This window comes from Olea europaea, chromosome 17, assembly GCF_002742605.1.
Source record: "Olea europaea var. sylvestris chromosome 17, O_europaea_v1, whole genome shotgun sequence".
Classification (NCBI taxonomy): domain Eukaryota; kingdom Viridiplantae; phylum Streptophyta; class Magnoliopsida; order Lamiales; family Oleaceae; genus Olea; species Olea europaea.
The window spans coordinates 2,580,947-2,603,877 of NC_036253.1; the positions used below are offsets into that span (position 1 = coordinate 2,580,947).

General features: G+C 33.0%; 2 protein-coding genes across 2 annotated transcripts; one reads left to right on the forward strand and one right to left on the reverse strand.

Moving 5' to 3' along the window:
- Positions 1-2,375: 2,375 nt before the first annotated feature.
- LOC111366039 (exocyst complex component EXO70A1-like) lies at positions 2,376-14,700 on the reverse strand. The gene is made up of 11 exons (XM_022986668.1): positions 14,405-14,700; positions 14,171-14,266; positions 12,942-13,147; positions 10,414-10,653; positions 8,925-9,063; positions 8,637-8,846; positions 7,319-7,524; positions 4,623-4,820; positions 4,324-4,423; positions 2,893-3,140; positions 2,376-2,766 (listed from the first exon to the last, which is right to left on the reverse strand). Exons 1-11 carry the CDS (start codon positions 14,543-14,545, stop codon positions 2,649-2,651), a joined length of 1,902 nt encoding a protein of 633 aa, XP_022842436.1. The 5' UTR covers positions 14,546-14,700; the 3' UTR covers positions 2,376-2,648.
- Positions 14,701-19,032: 4,332 nt separating this feature from the next.
- LOC111365513 (B3 domain-containing protein Os03g0212300-like) lies at positions 19,033-19,873 on the forward strand. The gene is made up of 3 exons (XM_022986069.1): positions 19,033-19,038; positions 19,229-19,528; positions 19,601-19,873. Exons 1-3 carry the CDS (start codon positions 19,033-19,035, stop codon positions 19,871-19,873), a joined length of 579 nt encoding a protein of 192 aa, XP_022841837.1.
- The last annotated feature ends 3,058 nt before the right edge of the window (positions 19,874-22,931 follow it).

The following is a 22,931-nucleotide window of genomic DNA, read 5'->3' on the forward strand; positions in this document are numbered from 1 at the left end:
GGTATAAGGACAACACCGTCCAAAAAGAAGAATAGGAATTCCTATATCATTATTAATAGAAAGAAACTTATCTTTGTTCTCATATAATCATTTTGCCTGGCAAATGGTCCTTTTGCCTGCCATTGATCTGTTGGGACAAATGTCCCCTCCCACTTATCTCAATGTAATCCAAGTTATCAACAAAAGTAAGATTTACAAAATCGAAATTTGATATTACAATGAAAGATGTACTAAACATTTAAATATTTACGGTAAGTCTTTTCCATGTTGAACATCTTTGTTATAAGGATGTCCGTGCATGATAGGTATAAAAAGTTCTAAAAAACAAGGGAAAGTAGGGGTAAACATAATTTCATTTGATTCTGGTTCTAATAGAATCAAACCGAACATGAACGATGATTTTTTGGATAATAGAACCAATAGATTTTTTTTAAAACAAATATGTAATCGAAGCGGAATCGATAATTCGATTATGATTTGATTTGTTTCTAGTTTCATTAATTAAATTTTCAAATGATAAATACAAATTAAAATCTACCATTGTACCCTTAAGTCAGTAACATATGCCTATATAAATTTTTTTATCAAACATTCAATAAATTTAATTTCAATTTATCAATCATCAAATAAAATATTTTGTAATAAAATTAATTCACAAGAGTCCAAAATGACAAACAAAACGTAATCATAATACATGAACATCAAGTTCCATCTCCATACAAAGCATTGTCTAATAACAATGATTTACTAATATAAACGAATGAATCGTTGACAAAAGTTGAATTTTTTTATGTGGTTCACTGATTTGTGCGTGCGTGTGTGTATATATTTAATAGAAATTTAGTTTGATTTTTTATTTTGATTTTGGTTCTAGAGCTGAAACCAAACTAGAACAAAAACTCCAACCAAATAGTTCTTGGTTATGAGAACCAAAATTAATTGTTTTTGTATAATTGAATCTCGTTCAATTCAATTATAGTTTGATCTGATCTGATCATTTTTTTCACCCTTAAAAAAGGTCACGAGGGACTAGCCACAGATTGCTTTTTCTTTATTCCAGGCAAGATATGGGGAAAACAAGAAAAATAACTAAATAATATCCCGTAGGGGAATAATAGTGAGAAAAAAACACAAAAAAGTGCATAAAAGGAAGAAAAAAAAGTTGGGATAAGGCATCTTGAAATAGTACACAACAAGCCTAGGGATACCCACTAAGCAAAAGACATGGGTGGCCTTGTATCCAAAACCCTCTGGTAGATAACCAAAAAACAACCTTTTTATACTGCAATATGGGGCTTATTGTAATCTTCCTTATTGCACTTGCTGAAGTCTCCTCAACATCAACCTTGGAGTTTGAAACCTCTTAACCTAAGCCCATGTATGATAGAGATTAAAATTAAATTTTTAGTAGAGTTTGATAGAAATTTTTTAAATGTATGGTTGAAAAGTTGTAGGACCCATTAAATATGTGGTTAAGATTGGTTGTTTGACTTTGAAGTAGATTAAAATCTGATTTAAATCAATATCAAACAAAGGCTAAGTCTAGTTGTGTCTGTATGAGTAAATATAAAATTATTTTGTTAATCGTAAACGCTAATCATTTTGAATTTAGACGACATTGAACTTCTCAATTCACTATTCAATATATAAAAATGTATCACAATTTCATTGAAAGCTGAATCAGGATGCTCACTGCTACTTAGATGGGTGATGATCTATATTATTACCTGTACGTAAATGTGTTTGTTCACATGCAATTTGCGATTTTAGTCTTAATAATTTTTGGTGAGTTCTCTTTGAAAATTCATAATACCACACCTTTCCAAATGGTTGGGTGAAGATTCTTCCCTATTTACGAAAAGACAATTAAAAAGTAGAAAACAGAAAAGAGTGAATATACGCACATGCACACTGCCCTCTAATTCTCGATTTTTCAATCTAAATCACGACAATTTTTTGTGGAATGTCTTGAAAATTCCATTTAATGACCTATTTCCAAATACAAGGGTTAAAACTCTTCAAAACCTATCAAAAAGACAATTCAAAAGGCGGAAAGGGAATAAAGCATGTGATGAAAATTTTGATTGATGAGAAATTTTTGCAACCAAAAAAGCATACAAGTTGAAAAGTGAGGGAAAAAGAAGACATGGAACATGAAAGAAGCTTCTACATAGAATGGAAAAATTAAGCCTAAGAGGATCCAATGGGTGTTTTGAGGACTAAAATCTCTTAACTTCTTGCTTACTTCATTTGGATAAAGGTTAATACTAAGAAGTGGAGTATAAAATTAAGGAGGTATGATAGATACTATATTCTCGTAACATGACATATACTAATCAAGAATTCATCAAGTTTTAACTTATAAGCACATCAAGAGCATAGATAATTGCAGTAGTCTATAATGTATGAACGGAAATAATTCTTATTCCATTTACATCAACCTTTCGAGTTACTATTGATCTTTTAGTCACGATCCTAAAGTTATCGTTTATATATCAACGTTTAATTATTTCATCCTATTCATATCCATCATAGGAACGCTCTACATTACAAACAATTATTTGGTCCCATAATTGAACAACGAATGAAACCTCGAGAGAAAAATAGTTGTATAAAATAAAAACCTGTTATTTCAAAAAGGAAAAGATCTAACGCCTTGGGTCAATTGATGTCTTCCCTTCAAAAAACTCAGCCAACATTCTTTCAAGATCTTCAGGACTATATCTGATGTACTTCTGTGGATTTTTTCCACCCTGAATTAAAGGCCTAGGCATATATATAAGATTCAAAAAACTCGTCAGTCATTGACGAACCTAACTATGGAAAAACGGAGGAAAGTGTACTTATCATTATTTTTTGGGGCGGGGTGTTATTCAGCCTAAGAAAGCATACCCATAACGTTTTACGAAAGACCTATAAGCAGGCAATAGGACCTCTGCAACTGCCAGCCTCAATGACTCGCGCAACTCAGTATCAGGAACTGTCCATTGAGACTGCCTTTGATGAATCTCCTCGAACTGTATATTGAAGGTTTTGTACCTGTCTTTAATCATTGCCCTGGAAACATTCGCAGTGCTACCAGCATCTCCAAATGAACTGCTCCCACCCTGAAGTCCCTGAATGGAGAGAGACTGCAAAATCTGCACATCGTAAAGAGTGAATCTCTCCCAATACTCCAAGACAGACTGTTTTATAATTTATAATGAAATTCGAAGAAAATGGAATCCATTTTGATTTTCAAGATCGAACTTGATTAACAGAGTGAAGGAAAGGGAAGGAAAAACTTAAGATGTCGTTTGGTCACTAATCTGTTTTTTCTTTTGTAATTTGACAAACAAGAATAGAAAAACACAATTAGTTCCCTGTTTTTACATTTGTTTATATGAAAATGGAAACATGAAAAGTTCTGATAGTAGACAGTTAGAATTTATACAGGCAATTTGTGTTGTATATGTTTCCTTAGTAAGGAATTAATATGGAAATACCATCACATAGTTTTGCTATTTCAAAAAAGGTTAAGGGTAGGTGTGTCTTGTGTATGCTTGTCATTTGCGTCGAGACAATTAAGTTAAAGGTATTTTGCAACTTTTAAGAATGACTAACCCGCACATCCACAACAGCAATCACTATTTTCCTTTTCCCTGTCAAGCTCCCCTCACCCCCACCCTAACCCCTGTGGAGACTCACATCACAATCTTCACTCTGCACCAAGCTGTTAACAACTCTATTGTTACTCCAGTTGAAACATAACACACCAAACGACTATTGCAACAAGAACATCAACGAAGTTGTCAAATGAGAAGATGAATACAAAGAAATAGATACCCAAGATTTACAAAAGGTATGACAAATGAATACTAAAATAGAAAAAGAGATAAGAAGGGCAATTCAAAGTCCAGACTTTACAATTAAATATAACCGATAGCATTTCAATAGGTTTAGTGTCAACTGATATCTCAGAGGAAAAGAGGAAATAATTTGCAGCATCCATTCTTTATTCCACCATCAACGGTTTCTTATTGTTTTATCTCATTTTTCTTATTCTTTTGTATTATTGGCTTTGGGAAGAATATATTTTAGTCTTTCAAACACATAAACAAAGATTTTAATATGCTATATCTGCAATATGTACATCAATTTTCACTTCCATTTTGGGGGAAACAACAGAATCAGCACACTGCATGTTATCTTTCTTCAAATTAAATATGCAAGAACAGCCTGATCTCATGAGCTACTTCAATAAAGAAGAGTGGTACGGATGACTATAATAAAAATGACAAGTCTTGATGCAGGTGAAAAAAAGGTGCAGTGAGTACATCAAACCTTAGACCATGATATCCTCTTATATTGATTTGCATGCTGCTGGACAACTCTTCTGTGTATTTGCACCCAGTCACCCCCTAACAGATCCTTAGCCTCTGACCTAGATAACAACATACTATAAATATGTCTATTTTTGGCTAGTTTGTTACACAAACACAATGAACTAAGTGCATTTTTATATGTGGTATTAGATAGGACTGAACAATATAATAAATATGATTTTAGGTTCTCTTTCTTTTTAGTACTGTCCAGTGCTATCCAATACTCCCAACCAAACATGTTAGGAAAGCATGACATACTTGCGCACAGATCTAACAATATAGTGTATATTGTTCATGAGAAATAATTGAGTTAAAGCAGGATCTTTGTATTGCTTAGATTTCCCATCTAGGTTATTTTGGAGAGCCTGCATTATCCGTGTTGTTAGAGATGCTAACTGTTCATCTTCATCACCATCATTGAACTCTTTGAAAAGTTGCTTTAGAGTCGATTGATAGCTGAAATTATTGACACCAACAGTGAGATGTGGATTTTATTGTCAAATAGGTTTAAAAAGCAAACATGCATAAGCAGTCAGATAACCAAAGTATAATAATAGTAAAATGCATGTAAAATGAAAAATAATGGATGCTATGGTTGAAAGTACAAGATGTCTGAAATTGGTTAAATAAAAGTAAAATCAGAAACTGGAGCCTGCAAAAGATGAATAAGCTAAACACATTGGAAATGTTACCCCTCTACGTACGTGCTAGCCACTTGACAACCAGCTAAGCAAAATGACACACAAGGTTAGTACTCCACTTCGCATAGACAATCGACTAAGCCCCCTTCTAATGGAGTTTCTAAGAGGCGCAGGGAGAACTCCTTTGTTCCAAAATGATATGGAAAATAAATCCCGGAAAAAGGGAATAAAAAAAGCTCTTCAGGGCTATATTGGAAAGGTACGCCTCATCTACATGCTTATTCCGAGACGATAAAGCCATGCCTTTAGATGTCTTGCTTAGAATATTATTTTTATTCCTTGCAATGCATCACTTCTTCGCTACAGTATATATCTGAGGTCAGGTGAGGACATCTGATACAAGTGTCTCTTGGCCAAGTTGCTCAAAGTGATTAATTTGATAGCTCTGCAGCGACAGTGTCCAATCAATACTAAATCTTTCAGCCACAAGCCTATGATGGCTATTGATTGACACTATTTAACATGACAAGTGAGTTATTAGGATGAGGCCAATGATGCTCGGCCTCTTCAAAAATGGCAAAGTATTTGCTTCGACACAACATGACATGGATACCGACATGGATATGTGTCGGATTCTCGATTTTGAACTCGGACATGGCTGGAAAAGGGAGAAAACAGTGGACGGTGGAGTATTGCTTCTAGCTTGCGTTTGTGGCGGCAACAACCATTTGTTTCGTGTCTTGTGATAGACATATGTAGAAATTTATGGAGGATTGTAGCAACATTTGCAGAATTTTGCAGAAAGGGGAAGATGAGAGTTGGAGAAGATGATAGGTTTTGGGTGTGTACTGAATGAGCTTATGTGGAGCCCAATGAAGAAGTTAATGATACGAGGAAATTTCCGTAACCAATTGGGTTGCCCTTCAATAAGTGTATTTTTCCGATAAAGGAAAAAAAGAAAGAAATGAAAGAATTAAGTAGTTTAAAAGTCAACAATTCATACTGTCATAAATTAGGAGTTATCTAAGGGTTTTATTAGTTATTGTAAATGGCATGATTTGTTGTTTGCTTTAATTGAATCATTATTTTAGGAAAAAAAATTATAAGACATATCCCCGTACCGATATCCAAAATTCAGATCATTTTTAATCGTATCCTCATATCTTAATTTTTAAAATGAGAATAATCCGACTCTTAAATATGTACTCATATCCGACACCCGCACCTGAGTCCAAGCATCATAGGATGAGGCCACATGTCAAGTATCGAGAGACGTCTCTTCTACTTGTCCCCTAAATTGATAAACATTCGGTCCTCCTTCATTTAAAGATAAGTGTAATCCAAAATCCGACACCCATATTTTCTGTTCATTATGTCTCTTCCATACCCAATATACTTCGTAGTCTGACTTGAGTGTCAAAGTGTACACGATTGTTGCACCTTGTTGGAGCTACAATTTGTGCAGTCTAACGTGGTTGTTCAAGTGTGCAAGTAACATATATGTGAACAGAAGAGTAGCTGAGATCTATTGACTGCTGGGTCCCACAAGATTTGAAGGTCGACAAGAAATATAATTTACTAAATTTCTTTATAGTACTAATTATTAAAATAGAAATTTAATAATTCTATATTTCTTTCGCATATGCATGTGAGTTCTGAATACTACGCGGATTATTGAATATCATTCAGTAAAATGTTAATGTCATGGAATCTAAGTAACTGGAGACTTAGAAGTACTCAGAGATGATGCTGAACATATAGAATATGACATAATTAGCAGGGAAGGACTTATAATCTGAGATGAAAAAAGTGATTTCTATGTTTGGAGTAATTTGGTTTAGAGAATTATGAAATTGTTGTTCACTTGAGAAATAAAAAGGATATTAAAGAATCAACCAAACACAAGAAGTTAAACCTTATTTAGTCAACAAAAAGAGTTTCTTCAAAGCATGAATAATTTTAGTAGGATGTTTTTTTTTTTTTTGAAGGCTAAAAAATTGTGAAGGAAACAGGAAAATCCTTATATAAGTAGAACCCATTTAGGAACACCGATACGATGAAAATAATTATCACACTTTGTTTTTAAATCATAGGGATCCTAAATGGAAGTGTAAGGATGAATAAAATGAAGATAAAAGCATCAAACCGTTATTTTACTGATAAGTATAATAGATGCAACTATATGCAAATATAAGAAGTTATAGCTCTTGAAACTTAATATTTTTTATCTCCTAAAAAACATCATGTATTAAAGAGTCAACTATATCACATAACCAAACAACAAAAGTCTAAAGCTTCCCATGGCAAACTTACTCAAAGACAAACTTCACATAGTTGATCACATAGCTGGTCAAAGGATGGACTGTTCCATCGAGAACAGCAGTTTTGGTGGCATCTTTTTCAACTGCTTCTTCAAAATCACCGAAGGTCTCCTGGGCAGTCTGAGCTAGACGTTTTGTCAACACCTTAGCAGCTTCCCGCATTTCACCACAATATTTACTTGCAAATATGATATCAATCTGTCATATACAGCAAATTCAAACACCCAAACCCTCGACAAAAATATAATCAATTAATAATAAGGAAAACAGAAAGAATAGAAAACAAATAAACATCAAATTTAAGATGACTAAAAAATGGAATGGGATAACAAACAAGAAGACATTTTATGGTAATGTCATAGTATGATTTGTGAAATATAAGCGGGTCTACTTCCAACAATATTTTGCTAATTAGTTCATCAGAAAAGAGGGTAGGAACTAGTGTAAACTTCATATAACTACTTCCACAAACAAGTTGTAAGGTCTAATAATCTCATCACACTGAATTTATTGAAGTTACACTTAAAATCCAAATAGTCAAGGTTACAACGTTTGCATTTAACGAGTATAAAATTTCATCTGCATATAGCAAAAAATCATTTAGCAGACAGGAAAATAAGATACTTTCCCCTTCTTATTCCCCGAAAAATGGAAACCCTGTGTCTTGTAAAATTGTGTATTTGTGTATCTATGCAATTATACATGATCAATTTGGCGTGCGTCCTATATATGTATGTATAGCAGAGAGGGCAGGAGAGAGAGGTCAATCATTTGTTATAACAATGCCAAAATTTATATCCACGAGTGCAATCAGAAACATAGAAACTAAGTAGAAAATTGAAATTTCTCTTTATAGCTTAAAAAAGTTAGTATCGATTTTCAATTAATGTATTAATTGTATGGGCTAAGAAACTTCTTTTCTTTTGCACAGTGTTGTTTGCTGTCACCCATGAAGTAAGTTTCAACTGATAATTCGTTCAACAACAGTGACTAATCCAAAACAACGACTGTGGAATATGTATGCCAATTGCCAAGAGCACATGCAAGGAACTTAAGAACTTTTCAACATTTTTATTGCAGTAAATTATTCTTCTAGCTAATTTCATGGGGATTGGAAGTGAGTTTTCAAAACTAAATTCCACCAGATATTGCATAGATGTAAGGAGAAAAAATTGCTTTCAATCAAACTAACGAAGAGAAGAATAAAAGGGCAAGCTCGATAAGAATGTCAATATGCAATTTAGTGCAAAAGATGCTATATTGAATAAGCAAGGCTGAAAGGATTAGTTAAAAGGATAACTGCATCATACGTCTGGCTGAAGTTCTCTCATTATCTCGTACATGTCTAAGAGGACAAATAACTTTTCTGGTGATCTCCTGCTCTTGGCAATAGCTTCTCCAAAACTAAGTAGCATGGCTACACTATTTCCCATAACTTCTGCAAAACACTGATCCCTAAGACTCTCGTGATCAAAAATCTGATTGCATACCCTCTTTTCAGCAACAAATAGAAGTTTCAACTGTTTGTATATGATAATAATGTCAGTGAACGAGGAAAAAAATGAAAAAAATATAATGAAACATATGTCAAATTTTACCAAAATCCGCATAAAATGAATCCAGTCTCCAATCTTTGCTTCCAGAACTTCCCACTGCATCTTTTGTACATCATCTTTACTAAGTCTTTCCACACCTAGTTTCCTGAGAGTCTGCTCCACTGCCGAAGACCGAGCTTCCCTAAACACAATGATGACAGCAGAGTAACAAAATACACTCAAGTGCGCACATGCATATATAGATACACTTGCAAACACACAAAGGTTCAGCTCAACATATTCAGACATCTGTACATGAAAAATATTGCCATAAATCATCTAAAATAAATTGTCAGATTAAAGTCATATTAAGAAAAAAACACCTACAAGTATTGTGGATTTAATAGTAGAATATATTGTCCCTTGGACTACATTGACAAGTATAGGTACTAAGGACTCAAAATAAAATCTAGTGATGTAATTGGTCAGAAAATATGAACTAAAAAATACGCCTACTAATATGCCCAGATATCACTGGAAAGACCAAATAAACAGAATTCAAAAGGAATTAATAAATGGAGATTATTTGAATACTCATATGATGCATAAATTGCTCATAAGAAAAAATATACTTTTCTTTGGCTGCTGAAGGCTAGTTGATGGCCACAGGAACTATAGAATTTACTGGGCCCTACCTGATAATTTTTGTCAATGCATTCACACTACTTATACACATAACATCATTTAAAGACATAATAGTTTACCTGCCCACCAGTTCATGTTATTCGAGATCCAGACCTGAGTTACTTACACATCTAATTCCCTCATTTGGTCATCAGACATCCACATCAACTGTATGAAACAAGAATTGCTCCAGATTTCTTTGAGAAATATCTCCAATAGAACCATGTGTTATGCTATAGGTCTTGGTAAATATTATAAACGCAATAGACCAGTAATTCTAGCTGTATCCTGGGGAAATTCTTATAATAACTAGCCTTCATATCTCAAACCTCACAGGTCTATTCTACCATCTTTTTGTCTAGTAAGTTTATTGCTTATAAGTGCTTTCTTTTTTCATTTTTTGTTGTCTCCAATTTACTGCAAATGATAACAGCAGTTCCTGCTCCCTCTTCTTTTAAGATTTTATTTTTCAATTAACAAGCCAATTCTCTCTCCAATAAGCTATAGAAATAGGAGATATAACATATAATTAAGCAGAAATAAAATTCACCTTGTTGTTTGCATGTGATTGCAAAATCATGAGTCCGTTGTGGGTGGATATTTTTTTCATGAAAAAAAAAAAAAAAAAAAAACTCTCCAAATCCTTGTTCTTTCTATGGGGAAAAAAATATCGCGCAGTCCTCATCTCAATTGTAGGGAAGAAAACCATAGAATTTGTGACGATTGTAATTCATCTTTTTCTTATCCTTGTCCATCAACAAACTTACCTAGAAATGTAGTACCACAACTTTTCAAAAGAGCAACAATCACACTATTTTCCCAGAAACTACATCAGAATCTCAGATTGAGTAAACAATCAACAACTTACCTATATATATTGAAGAGTTGCTGTTGTTGGCCAGCTTCAACCATTTGTTGAGCCAAGTCATGTAATAAAGGCAGAATTCTAGCAGGAATTAAAGCCGGAGGATGATAAACAATAGTCTCCAAACTTTTAGTTTGGTGCTCTAAATGTGGTTTAGTTCCATGACCATCACTGGGTGATGCTGGTGATGGTCGCAGAGAATTGGGTAGGCAATCGAAAAGACGATCTGGTTCCACAGGTTTGCTGAAATCATTAGAAGTAAATTTAGTAGGGCAGCTGTATCTCTCGTATTTATAAAGAACCTTAATCCCTTGTGCAAGAAAACCTTATATTGAATCTATGAATTAGGTAGAGCATAATGAACAATTACAAAAATAATAATAATAAATCAATATTTTCATTTGCACTCATATAGTAACATGCATCACATCACAGTAAAAGAATCCAAAATGAAGAAAAGACATAAAGAATAGTCGAAATCATTCTCATTGTTGTAAAAAATTAGAATAGAACGGCGCCATAGGCCACCCTTGAGAAGTACATTCTTCAAGAGATCCTTATATTTTTGCTGATCTTTAGCATGCAAGTATTTTGGTTAAGTCTGCTCAAAAGGTTGGTAAGCAAGAATTTTGAAAATTGAATCCTTCTATGCTTGGATAACATAATCCATGGCCCATACTCCTTAGATATGAAGCTTTATTATTATATTACCTCCCCAAACTTCAAAATCAGTGGACTTAATATATAGAGCCTTATATTCCTCTATTACTCCTTTCAAAGTGTTCACAATACTGAATACCGTAAAGGAGGGCGTAAAATGAAATATAAGTAAATAATTTCTCTGTCTCAAACAACTTTAGATTAGATGAGATAGTTCAATATAGTATTAGAGTAGGGAATAGTCTTATGTTTAAGTCTTGCTGCCACCCAATTATAAAACTTTTACGTGTTAAGCTTTAGTTAAATAATAAAACCAGCGAGTACATGAGGAGTTTGTTGACAATATAAAATAAAAAAATTTCTAACTACTTAAATTTTTAGATGAGGTTATTTAACAAAAAATGAATCATGAATGAGAGAGGGCATTTTGAAGATAAAATATTAAAATATAAGTGAAATAACCACTAACCACATATTAAGCTTTTAGACAGTTGAAAAGATGGGAATCACAGATTCACAATCATGGGAGGCTCAAAATGTGAAGAATCTGATGTATGAGAGAATGACACAGCCTCACTTCGCAATAGAAACAATAAAGCAAAACTCTAGTGTTATTATCTTCTTGAACAATTTAAGCCAGCATTAATTTACAATTGTTGTCCACAATCACTTGCAGCATTTAACAACAATGAGGATAAAGTTCAATATTTGTTCATATCTACTACTGTCTTTTGCAACTAGCTGTGCAGTGACAGATGACACATTATGAATCTTTTCAATTTTGTTAGTTCAAGGAAAAGTGGTTACCTCTGGATTTCTCTGGGGGAACCTAGACCTCCAGAAAAATTAGCGTTCTGATGTTTTTATTCATTGAAGAGTTTCTTAAAAATTTATGCAAAAAGTTGAAACTGTAAGTCCTATAATGCAGCAACCAATAAGTGGTACACTGCTGCGATTACTTATCCTTGCACAGTTCAGCAATTAGATTAAAGAAAAGCAAAATCTAGATGATACTTATCCATAATAGGTACACTTTGACATGTAATGTCAATTAACATTTCCTAATGAAAGATTTTAAAACACAAGAAAGACTGAAAAATACTTATTGTGATACATTCCAAGCTCATATACTGAATGTAAATGGTCTTTTAAAGGGGTTGCCTAGATTGGACCATTTTTCTAAACCCAGAGAGTTCAGTGACAACCACTCAGCTGCAGGCTTCAGGCAAGCACAAAGAGTAAGATAAAGCGTTTTGAAATAATTAAGAAAATATGGGAAATGTAAGGACTGAGGAAATTTGATAGGACATCGGCAATACTTATTCCATATAATGATAATGTCAAAGAAAGAAATAAAAAGTTTTTCACACAAGAAAAAGAACTGCATGAATTCAATAAAAAAAGAAACGACTTGATTTTGCAACCCTCTTGGCCATAATAAACAAATTTACTTGATCACACCAAGCAATTCTATAAATCCAATTTCATATGATAGTAGTCACTTTTTAAATAAGAATACTAGAGAAAACATGTGTATTTCTCAAAGAAAGTTATGAAAGAGTCTTCACGCAATATCAGCCAATCCTAGTCTTCCAATACATGGTACAGTTATTAACTAAAAAATTGCTTAGCCAGGGGACTAGAGAACAATCTGAAACTATTTTTTCAAAAAAGATAGTATGTGTGTGTGGAGTGAAGGGTGGAGTCCCAAGGGGGAATATGCTGACAAGTAACAAGAGACACGCAAGACTGCACAAACTGGTTAGAAATTTTGCTTCATAATGTTGAGCATAAACTAGTAATGTAGTCAATAAAAATAGTTGCAAAGATAGAACCAAGATATATAAGACGATTACTCCAATATGGCAAACCTGTATGAAGTAAGAAGCTGCCGAAACTCTTCTTCTAGTTTGAAGATTGCTTTTCCAAGTAAGTTATTGGCCTGGTTAATCACCCCAATACTACTTTTAAGGCTTTTATTGCCACTGAAAAAACGAACAATACTCCTTAGCTGATCAACTGCTTCTAGGTAACTCTCCAAATCTTCGTGTGGACCCCTCAGTATTTTAGCCTCAGCCTGAAAAGTTAAATTTTGATAAGCTAGGAAGTAATATTAACATATTTTACAGTTCATTACAGGCATGGTTGCAATCGAAATGAGCTAGCAATCTTCACACTAATTCATAGAATCTTAATGACTAAAATAGTGTTAGAAATTAGAACATTCTCACATACAAATTTGCAATCACATTCAAGTTAAAAACACGTTCATCCTTAACTTTACATGTTACTTTACTGTGCACCTTTTAAGATTTGCCCACTTCGAGACCTAACTGGTAATGAATACTTCTCCATCCACACACTTTAGTGCTGGCCGCAAAAAGCAAAATTGTTAGGGGTAAAAGAAAGTGCCAGAACTTGTAAAACTGCAACAGTGAAAACTTCTAAAACTCAATTTGAAGCATAAAAGAGCCAAACTGCTGGTGACATGGGAAAATTAGGCCAAACTAATTTCACTCGGAACTATTTAGAAGAGGGTCAAAAAATTATACCACAAGACTGCTTCACAGAACATGTTTGGAAAACTTTTTTCCTAAATGTTCTTACATGTGAGCCTCCATTTAGGAAGATAGAGAAAAAGAAATTGGAGGAATTCAAAACAACTAATGAGCTCCTCTCACTTATCTTTCCTCCTCAGCATTGGTGTGCTTATATCCAGAAACTGTTCAAGAAAGTAGAGCAGACCAACAATTTGTATTTCATATGAGAGTTAACACGTCAAAGCACCATAAACAATTTTTGATAGTGAAATCGAACAGACTCCTAATCTCTGTCAGTAATTGAGAAGCAAATTGAACAATAGGGTGCGAAAAACTCAGACCCGGTCCTAACATCACTTATATTAATCTTGCTTCCCTTAAAATATTGCACCAAGACAGGCAGAATTTATACGCATTTTAAGCTCCAAAATAAAAACTTTAAAATGCAGCATGTTCATTCAATTTCCTTTTGTAACAACAGTAAATTTTACATGTACATGTTCGTTAAATTTCTCTCTTGAAAACAGTAATATATATATATATATAAAGTGTAGAGAGACCTGGCGTTTGAGATCAAATTGTCCCAGAATAGCCTCAGCCACCTTGAGTGTTTTGTCAATGTTCTCGTGTGCTCTCCTTATCGAGTGCGTTCTCAGCTAAAAGCAATCCACAAACCCAAAATTAACCAAATCAGCTAAAATTTCATTAAAATCATACAAACCTACATGCAATAGTTCGTTCCTAGTGTTGGGTAAAATTTCATATCCATAGATGGAAAGAAAGCAAAGAAATACCTGGGTGGGTCGCATGGCGGTTTCGAGGGCGGAGAGGCGGTGGTCGAAGGAGCCGAGAATGGTGACCATATTATCGGTAACAGATTGGCTTTTCTGCATTGATTCTCTCATCAATTCCGCTCTTTCTCTTAGTGTTTCCATTTCCACTACGTTTATGTGCTTCTCTTTATCTATATTTATCAATCATTCTTCATCATGCATGAGTTTATGTGATTAATCAAATGGGGGGAATGGTGAATGGGAAGGGGAAATTGGATCGGGAAAGAGGAGAATAACTAAATGAACGGTTTGTTTGGTGCGTGTTTTTCCTTATACTTTATATAGGCTTCTGCTGTTTAATTATTTATTAGTATATATTAGGTGGGTCCCCTTTCTTGTCACGCGACCGTCACGTGACTTAGGAATATTGTCTCTCAAATTTTTGTTTTCAATTTTTTTTCTTGGGTGTTCTCTTGCATATTTTGGAATAATGTTATTTGCATTCACTCATTACTGTAGTCGTCCTATGTGACACGTGTGTGATGATTAGTAATTTAATATACGTGACAAGAAAAATACCACATTAATACATCAAATTATAAACTGTCATGTAAGAAATTACATATGACAACTACCGCAATGAGCAACTATAAATAGCATTATTCTATTTTTTTACACCACGACATATCAATTGTTAATATAAACGAAAAGGAGTCATTTCAAATGCAATATATATAGAGCTTGTTTGGTAGAGATTTTGATAATTGATTTTTTGACCGTTAGAGATAAAGTGGGTTCTACTTGTGAGAGAAGAATTCAAAATGACGACTGAAATAGTGAATTAACAGTCAAAAAATTGATTTTAATTGGCTTTTAATCCGTAACAAACAAGCACATAATGTATCGTGTTAACATCTTCAAATTTACTAACAAGAATCAATGTGTTGAAGTGTTAATGAAAATTTAAATACGATACAATCCACTGAAACTCTAATATTTTGTTTGAAAATGTAAATATTACAATACTAGTTAGCGTCAAAAAACTAAATAAATAAATAAATAAAATGTTAACAATATTATTGATGAACTCTACGAGTTATATATCCTACTATCATTGAGAAAAACGGACGAATCTTATATATAATTATGGACAAGATGATGATGATGATGGCGTAAGAAAAAAACTTGAGCACTACTTTCGTCAATCAATTCAAATATCCTACGGCTCGTCTTCACGAGCTCTTTTCTAACTTCTATTAAAAAGGGCAACAAGGCACCACTATAGATTGAACAGTAAAGTAATCACATTCTACTGTATGCCCCCCCCCCCTTTTTTTACTCACGTCCATTTTACTATAGCTCTACTCGGCCATGCCTTTTCAACTTCACGTAACCATCCCCGTTTCTCCATTTACACGTGCAACTTCATCATCTCCATTACCATAACCTAGCATCCTCTCTCTTTCTTACTTTGTACTAACCTGGTTTGGTATTGTTTGTGGAGCTCCAATATCTCTCGTTCGAGTCCTAAAAATAAAAAAAAAACTTTGGAACACAAAATGTAAATTGCTATGCATTTGGTTCGACTTCTTCTTCAGACCTTGTCAGGTACAATTTATATGTTTGCGAATATTAAGCCTTTGTTTTTTCGTCATTCTTTGATTTTTTGAATCTTTATATTACATAATACAGATATAATGTAGAATTAAAGGTTTTGAAATACTCTAAACGAGAATGCGGTTGAAGGGGTATATCAATCTAAATATCTCTTTCTACTCTCATTTCTTCTCCAATAAAATCTTTGCTGCTTCCAATTTTCCTTTATGTAACATGAAATGGGCTTACATGATTAGTAGTGTTTTCTTCTAATTTTTTTTATGAAATTGATTTAGGTTTTGTTCAAAGTTGTATTGAAAATACATATTTTCCTTTCGAGCAGAAGCAGAGTGAGTGAGTTTGTTGCAAAGTTGAATGAATTCTATTTCTTTATTTTGCAGAGAGGTAGTTTTTGGGAATTGGTCAAGTTCTCTCTCTCTCTCTCTCTCTCTCTCTCTCTCTCTTCTGTTTTTTATTTAATGAATTTTGTTTAGATATGTGTAGGATTTTCAAGTTTCTTAATTGTCCTTGCTAGCTTTCATCTTCCTATTGATTATACATTATTGCTCATCTTTCTATAGAAAGTTGATTTTTTCTGCTAAAATAATTATCAGTTGTACGTGGATGTGTTTCTTGTTTAGGCTTTATAATTAATTATTTTCTTGGAAAGTATTAGTGCGATCTTAGTTTAGTTGGCAAAATTGATGTTAATTTGGTGAATTCATTTTTGTTGGAATACCGAGCATTTAGTCTTGCTAATTTCATGGTTGGTTCACACTTCTTGTTTCATAAATGTAATATAACTTTTTTCTATCTTCATTGGTACTTTCATCTGCAACCATTCTATTGTAGATGCTAGCTTAATAAATAACAAAAAAAATCATCTTCGCACTATGTGGAGAGTTTTCTTCATGGAGAGACTCCCTATGTGTGGAAACTCCGCACATTTTGTGTGTGGAGTCTTCCCATGTGCGGAGACTCCTCTCTACACATTTGTGCGGAGAAGTTACTCGGCATGCCACACTGCAACCTTTTTTTTTTTTTTTTTTGGCTAGAGATCATTCAACCTAATATTTGTCTATAATAATTGAAATTTGCCTTCTACAATTTTTTTAGTATGTTATTTTATTAACTTAAGAATATGTATTAAAGTGAAAGATTACTATTATGATATGATATAAAATTACAACATTCAATTTTCTTTATTTTTTATAAAGTGATTTAGAAATTTAATATAAAATAAATTTTATATTTTTATAAAAAACTGTAAATCTAATAAAAAATATAATTAAAAGAATAAGTTTAACTTCAATATAATATATAAAAAAAAAACTCTCAAAAATAAAAAGGAAAGAATCATTGCAATGCTAAACAAAAAAAAGAATCTAAACATAATAATAAGAAGAAGAAGAAGACAAAAAATAAAAAAGTAAGTGAAAGAAAACTAACCCGTGAAAAAGAAAAAGAAAGAATGTTGACAAACAATAACAACAAAAGGAAGCTGCAAAATTTAACTACAATTATTGTTCAAATTATCAATTTCCAGAAAGAAAAACAATTGAAAGAAAGCTGAAATAAATGAATAGTGAAATATATTATTGATTGCACTATACATACTTTACCACTGAAATATAAAAACTTTTGCAGTGATTTTTGATTTTTTCCAAAAACACTCACGTAATTGTTACAATCATTTACTATTTCATCTAATTCTTCAGTAGGTTAAGCCTCTGTTTGTTTCTCATTATTTGCCCATTAAAATGAAAAATATGATTGTTATCCATCACATTAAACCTCCATATTTGACTTTCTATTTCTTGTATGACTGTAACGGTTATATTTTTCATTCTATTTTTACATTATTGTGGGTCAAACGGGGCCTAAGAGTATAGATTTATTGTTTGGTGTTGAGATTTTTTTAAATAATCATAATAAATCTTCTTGTTATACTAATAAAATTAGAATAATTTTTTTTTACAAATAACATAAAAAAATAAAATCAATATCATCTTCAACAAAAAAATACATTTAACCACTCTTCTTTTTTCTTTTTCTTTTTTCTTTTTAAATTCCCGAAGCAAGAAATACAATTATATAAAAAGAAGACAATATTGAATTACAACATTTAGTAATTAAGAAATTCAATTTTAAATATATTTATACATTTATAACAAATTATAAATCAAGTCGATATTTTCTTTTGCATTAATAAAAGAATATAATTAATTGAATATGTCTAATTTAAAAAAAAAACATATTCTAAAAAAAAGTCACTACAATCCAGATGAATGAACAAATATAATACAAAAGAAAAAAACAAAAAAAAATTAATAATAATAAACCGTGAAAAACAAAAGTAACATATGGAAAAAAAAAATGTTGTCACAGAATCCAAAGAAAATACATGCCAAAAGTAAAATGTCAGAAATGTATCACTTTTTATTCTTTCATTATTTCATTTAAACCCTTTCATTTCTCAAATTTCACCTATTCCATCTTCCATTTCAAGTTACTACAGTTACAAACCAAAGATAGTTTTGTTTGATTTAAGTTTTACTTAGATTGGAAGTTTAATGCTTATCTATTAATAAAAATATCTCTACTTAACTAAACTATATTTGTTATATTTAATAACATCCATTTGAAAACTTGAATGTGTAAAATCATTTGATGATTTTTCAAGATTTGAAACTTTCAATTCTACATATTTTACGTTTTACTATGTATATATAATTAGTTGATATAATAATATTATAATTAATGAAATTTTATCTATAATTTTCTTTTATCCAATTTCATCAACTACGCGTTATTTTCTACACTATAGATTTTGCCTCCTCGAAAAAATCAGTGAAGAAAGTAAGTTTATAGGAGATAAATATATCAGAAGAAAAAAACCCAGATTTCTTTGACAATGTATTCACAAAATTACAAGTTTTTTTCTCATGCTTGTGACCTTTTTAATTTTGAAGTAATTATTTCACTCAACCTAAATTTGTGTTGTTACTGCTAAATTTGTGTTTTTTTCGTCACTAATCCTTATCATGTCAGACATGAATGTACCACATTTGTTTCTTTTGAATTGTTGACACTTCTTTAAACCATAACATTCGACTGGTAAGTCTTATTATAATGCTTATACTTTCTTAAAACTAATAAAATCATACGTCAGCTAAAAATTCTTTTATTTTTCATTGTATAGTTGCTTCCAAGATCTTTTTTTGAATCAAGACATGAACTTGCCAACAGAATACATCTGGATATGATGGTATAATTGCTACCATACAACTAGAAATAGTTGACAATGAGATTTATCTAACTGGTGGATGGGAACTATTTTTCAACCATCACAATTTACAAGATGGTTATGTTATTGTGTTTGAATATATTGGAAATTCCACCTTCAAAGTTTCAATATTTGACGCTTCACGGTTAGAAGTAACTTATGATACATATCATTCCGACCCTGAAGTTGTTAAAAAAGAGACATTCTATACAGGAAATCCTGTCTTTAGGCTAACATTCAGATATAATGACAATTGCAAAATTGTAAGTTTTCTTTTACTCATGTTTCCACAATTTTAAATTCCCGTTTTCTCCTATTTTTATTTTACTTTTTAGTATGTACCTTTAAGATTCAATGGAGAACATCTACCCAAATTTATACGAAGTGTTCGAATCCATGACTCTTCGCATCGCAACTGGACTGTTTCTATGAGTTTGACAACAAATGGTGACATAAGATGTTTCACTACAGGTTGGTCACAATATGACATAGAGAAACAGCTTCAAATACGTGACACATACGTGTTTGAGCATTTGAGCTGCTATAACGAACTCCTAATGTTCATGGTGCACAAAGTATGCAATGATGGATTCATTACTTGTTTATAAATTAATTTATTGTTATTCTGTAATAAACTTTGTGCTGAATGTTCAATTTTCCAATGCAAGTATTTTCCAACTTATTCAGACTTACACAAAATTTAGAAACGTAATCTTCAAGTTCACTTCAATCATATCTACACTATCAAATATTGAATGTCAACAATACAAGCAAAATAGTTTGTGTAACCTCATATATTTCTTATTCAAACATATTTTTTCTAGATATGACAAAATACAGTTATGAAATTGTAGAAACCAGTAATAATTTACAATTATTTTTTTATGTTATGAAAACGTTTCTAGATATTGCTTCAAAAACATTCCAAAAAACTAAAATTATACGCTAATAAAAATACAATAAATATAAAATTCGTGCAACGCGCGGGACAGTGACTAGTTGTTTAAAAAAATACCAAATGGGTTGAGGGAAATCATTTGATAGGCCTAGAGATGGCCCGAACTGGGTTAGAAACTAAGCGATTATCGAGTCATTTACACACAGATGAAACGACACCGCTTTTCTATTATTCTTCCAATTCACGCATTCTTTGTAGAAGGCATTCTTATTCACACTCTTTGACAACATCGGGTGCGAATTCAAATCCAAAATTGAGTCCATGTACAATCCCAGATTGAATCAGGTCTCTCCATTAGTATCTGATAATTATTCTTCTGGACCTTCCGATTCTGTAGTCGATCGTTTAAATTCTCCATCTCCGTTTGCGTAATCAAATTCGAAAATGGCGCCATTTGGTTACGATAGAGCAAAATTAAATTCTCCAGTTCTAGTTCCTGTTCCGGTTCTGGTGTGTAGTCATATTCCGACAAGAAATCGGCAAACTCCAGTCCATTCATTCTAACCTTTCGGTTTCTTGGTTTTCGTAATCTTTAAGCAGTAATCCTTTTCGTCGAATATAAACGTAAAATTAACCTTGCCAGTAATCAAAATTCTCCTACGATTCTTGAGCTTCGAATTTCTCTTCTAGTCAGCGAGATAAATAGAGATTTGATTCGGTGGGATACCGATCTTGTGGCTCAACATCAACTAAAACGACTTATACTGCATCGCTTGCAACGATATTTACGCTCCTTATATTCATCTCCCTCTCCCCATCAAAAAAACACCATAGGAAATGCCGTTTCGCCGCCTACATCTACCATAATTTCCTACCAAATTCTACCAAAAACAAAGAAGAAAAACGAAAAGAACATATATCACCACTCCGATACTTAAGTTAGAAAGAGAATTTACGCGTAAGGCTATGAATTGGGAATAATGAAGAACGTACCTGAATAATGAGTCTTGGTCATGTATTTATAGGTGTTGGTGGTAGAGTTGTAGAATGATTTAACCACCTGCAATCCTTATCCTCATTGCGTTAGGTACTTGTGTTATATTTAAAGTGTATTGTTTGTGTTTGAATCAGACTGCGATAAATTAGCGATGAAGATAAGGGTCACTGGAAGTCATAGTCAAAGTAGGATTCCTACTATCTAGAAAGCAGGAGGGAAAACTGTTCTAATCGACATACGGCCGGATGTTAATGTTCAGGCCTGACCTCGATGGGAGCTCGACCTTAGGGTTAATGGAATTATGGGAAGATAAGGTCGGGCCATTAAGATCGAGTTCGGGGGTATTAATGTTTTGAGTCATCATATATATAGGGGTGGATATGCAATGGGGTTTAAGGGGGATAGTCTGGGAATAATAAGGAGTGGGGGCAATTTTGGAATAGAGAATGAAAAATGCATAATTCGTGTAGCGGGAGAAAGGGATGGTGATATAATATGCTTTCCGTTAAAGAATTCAAGTAAAAAATATGTGTGCCCAGAGTCCAAAGGGAAATATTTTTCTCTTGGATAAATAGCACAAAACGTCTCTATATTTGACATTTATTGCGAAAAATATCCATACATTTCATTTTTTACATTTTTGTCCTTATTTCAACTTTTTATTGCAGAAAACGTCTTTTTAATTATTTTTAATATAAAATGACCAAAATACCCTCTATTTAAATGAAACAAAAAAAATTACAATCTTATTCCTAAATATTTTAAAAAGTGTAAGTAAATACAAATAATTATTAAAAAGCCTAATAGCACAAAATGTCCTTACGTTTGGCCTATAGTGTGCAAAACAGTCCTACGTTTCAAATTGGAGAAATTAACGTTTTCCGCAATGAAACTTGGAAATAGGGATGAAAATGCAAGTTCAGCCGACTTTACTACATATCATGTTACAAGCAAAAAGCCGGGGATCTTCTTGGAAATGGGAAGATCTAGGATAGGCGGAGCAGGGGATTGAAAGTCACTACCAGGTTCATAAGACGCAGTCAAATCTGAAATATGGGTTAATAAAAAGTTCCCAACAGAGATAGATTTTGTAAATCGACAGACAGATATGATTTTTAGATTCAATTTATAAGTTAAGGCAGCTTACCTGACGCTTATTCGAGTGTGTAAAATCGGGTACTTCTGCTCGTGCAAAATGTCCTGAAGAAAAGCAAAAAGCAGGGAACCTGAGCGCATCCGAAGAAAGCTCTTCAAGCTTCTCTTATATTATATTATAGAAAGGTTTGTAGAAAAGGGCTTCGGCCAAGACCCTATATTTGAGGAAGGATGACACGGGTCTCTCACTGAAGTTGGATAGAACTAGAAATCAATGTCGGAGAATGCACCTGGCTTTGCCCATTAACAAGGACTCGATTCTATGTCCAAACATCACGTCCATTCGTTGGGTGATCCCTTTCTCTCACGTTCGAGTGTTTGCTCGTCTTTTAGGCCCGTGAGTGAGATTCACGATCTTTCTACTCCCTTTGGGATGCTAGCTATGCTTCTCACGGCCCTCGAACTACGTCAATTGGAACCTAGACAGAAGAAGGGAATCGTAGCCTTCAAACTAACGTCTGAATATCTTGGTCCCCGATGGCCAGCGGGGGATTCGGTATAGCAGCTCACGTTCCTTTGCGCTGCGTTTTCCTGCTGGACTGGACACAGATTTTCTTTATGTCGAAGAATGGGACGCTACTCTAAGAGCAGTCCTAAAAAGGAATTTGGTTTCACA

Coding starts and splice junctions, on each gene's coding strand:
- LOC111366039 (XM_022986668.1), bottom strand. CDS start 14,545: ATGGAAACACTAAGAGAAAGAGCGGAATTGATGAGAGAATCAATGCAG. Junction 14,267..14,404: donor CCGCCATGCGACCCACCCAG/GTATTTCTTTGC, acceptor GATTGCTTTTAG/CTGAGAACGCACTCGATAAG. Junction 7,525..8,636: donor TGAGAGAACTTCAGCCAGAC/GTATGATGCAGT, acceptor TGTATATGACAG/ATTGATATCATATTTGCAAG.
- LOC111365513 (XM_022986069.1), top strand. Junction 19,529..19,600: donor ATAATGACAATTGCAAAATT/GTAAGTTTTCTT, acceptor TTTACTTTTTAG/TATGTACCTTTAAGATTCAA.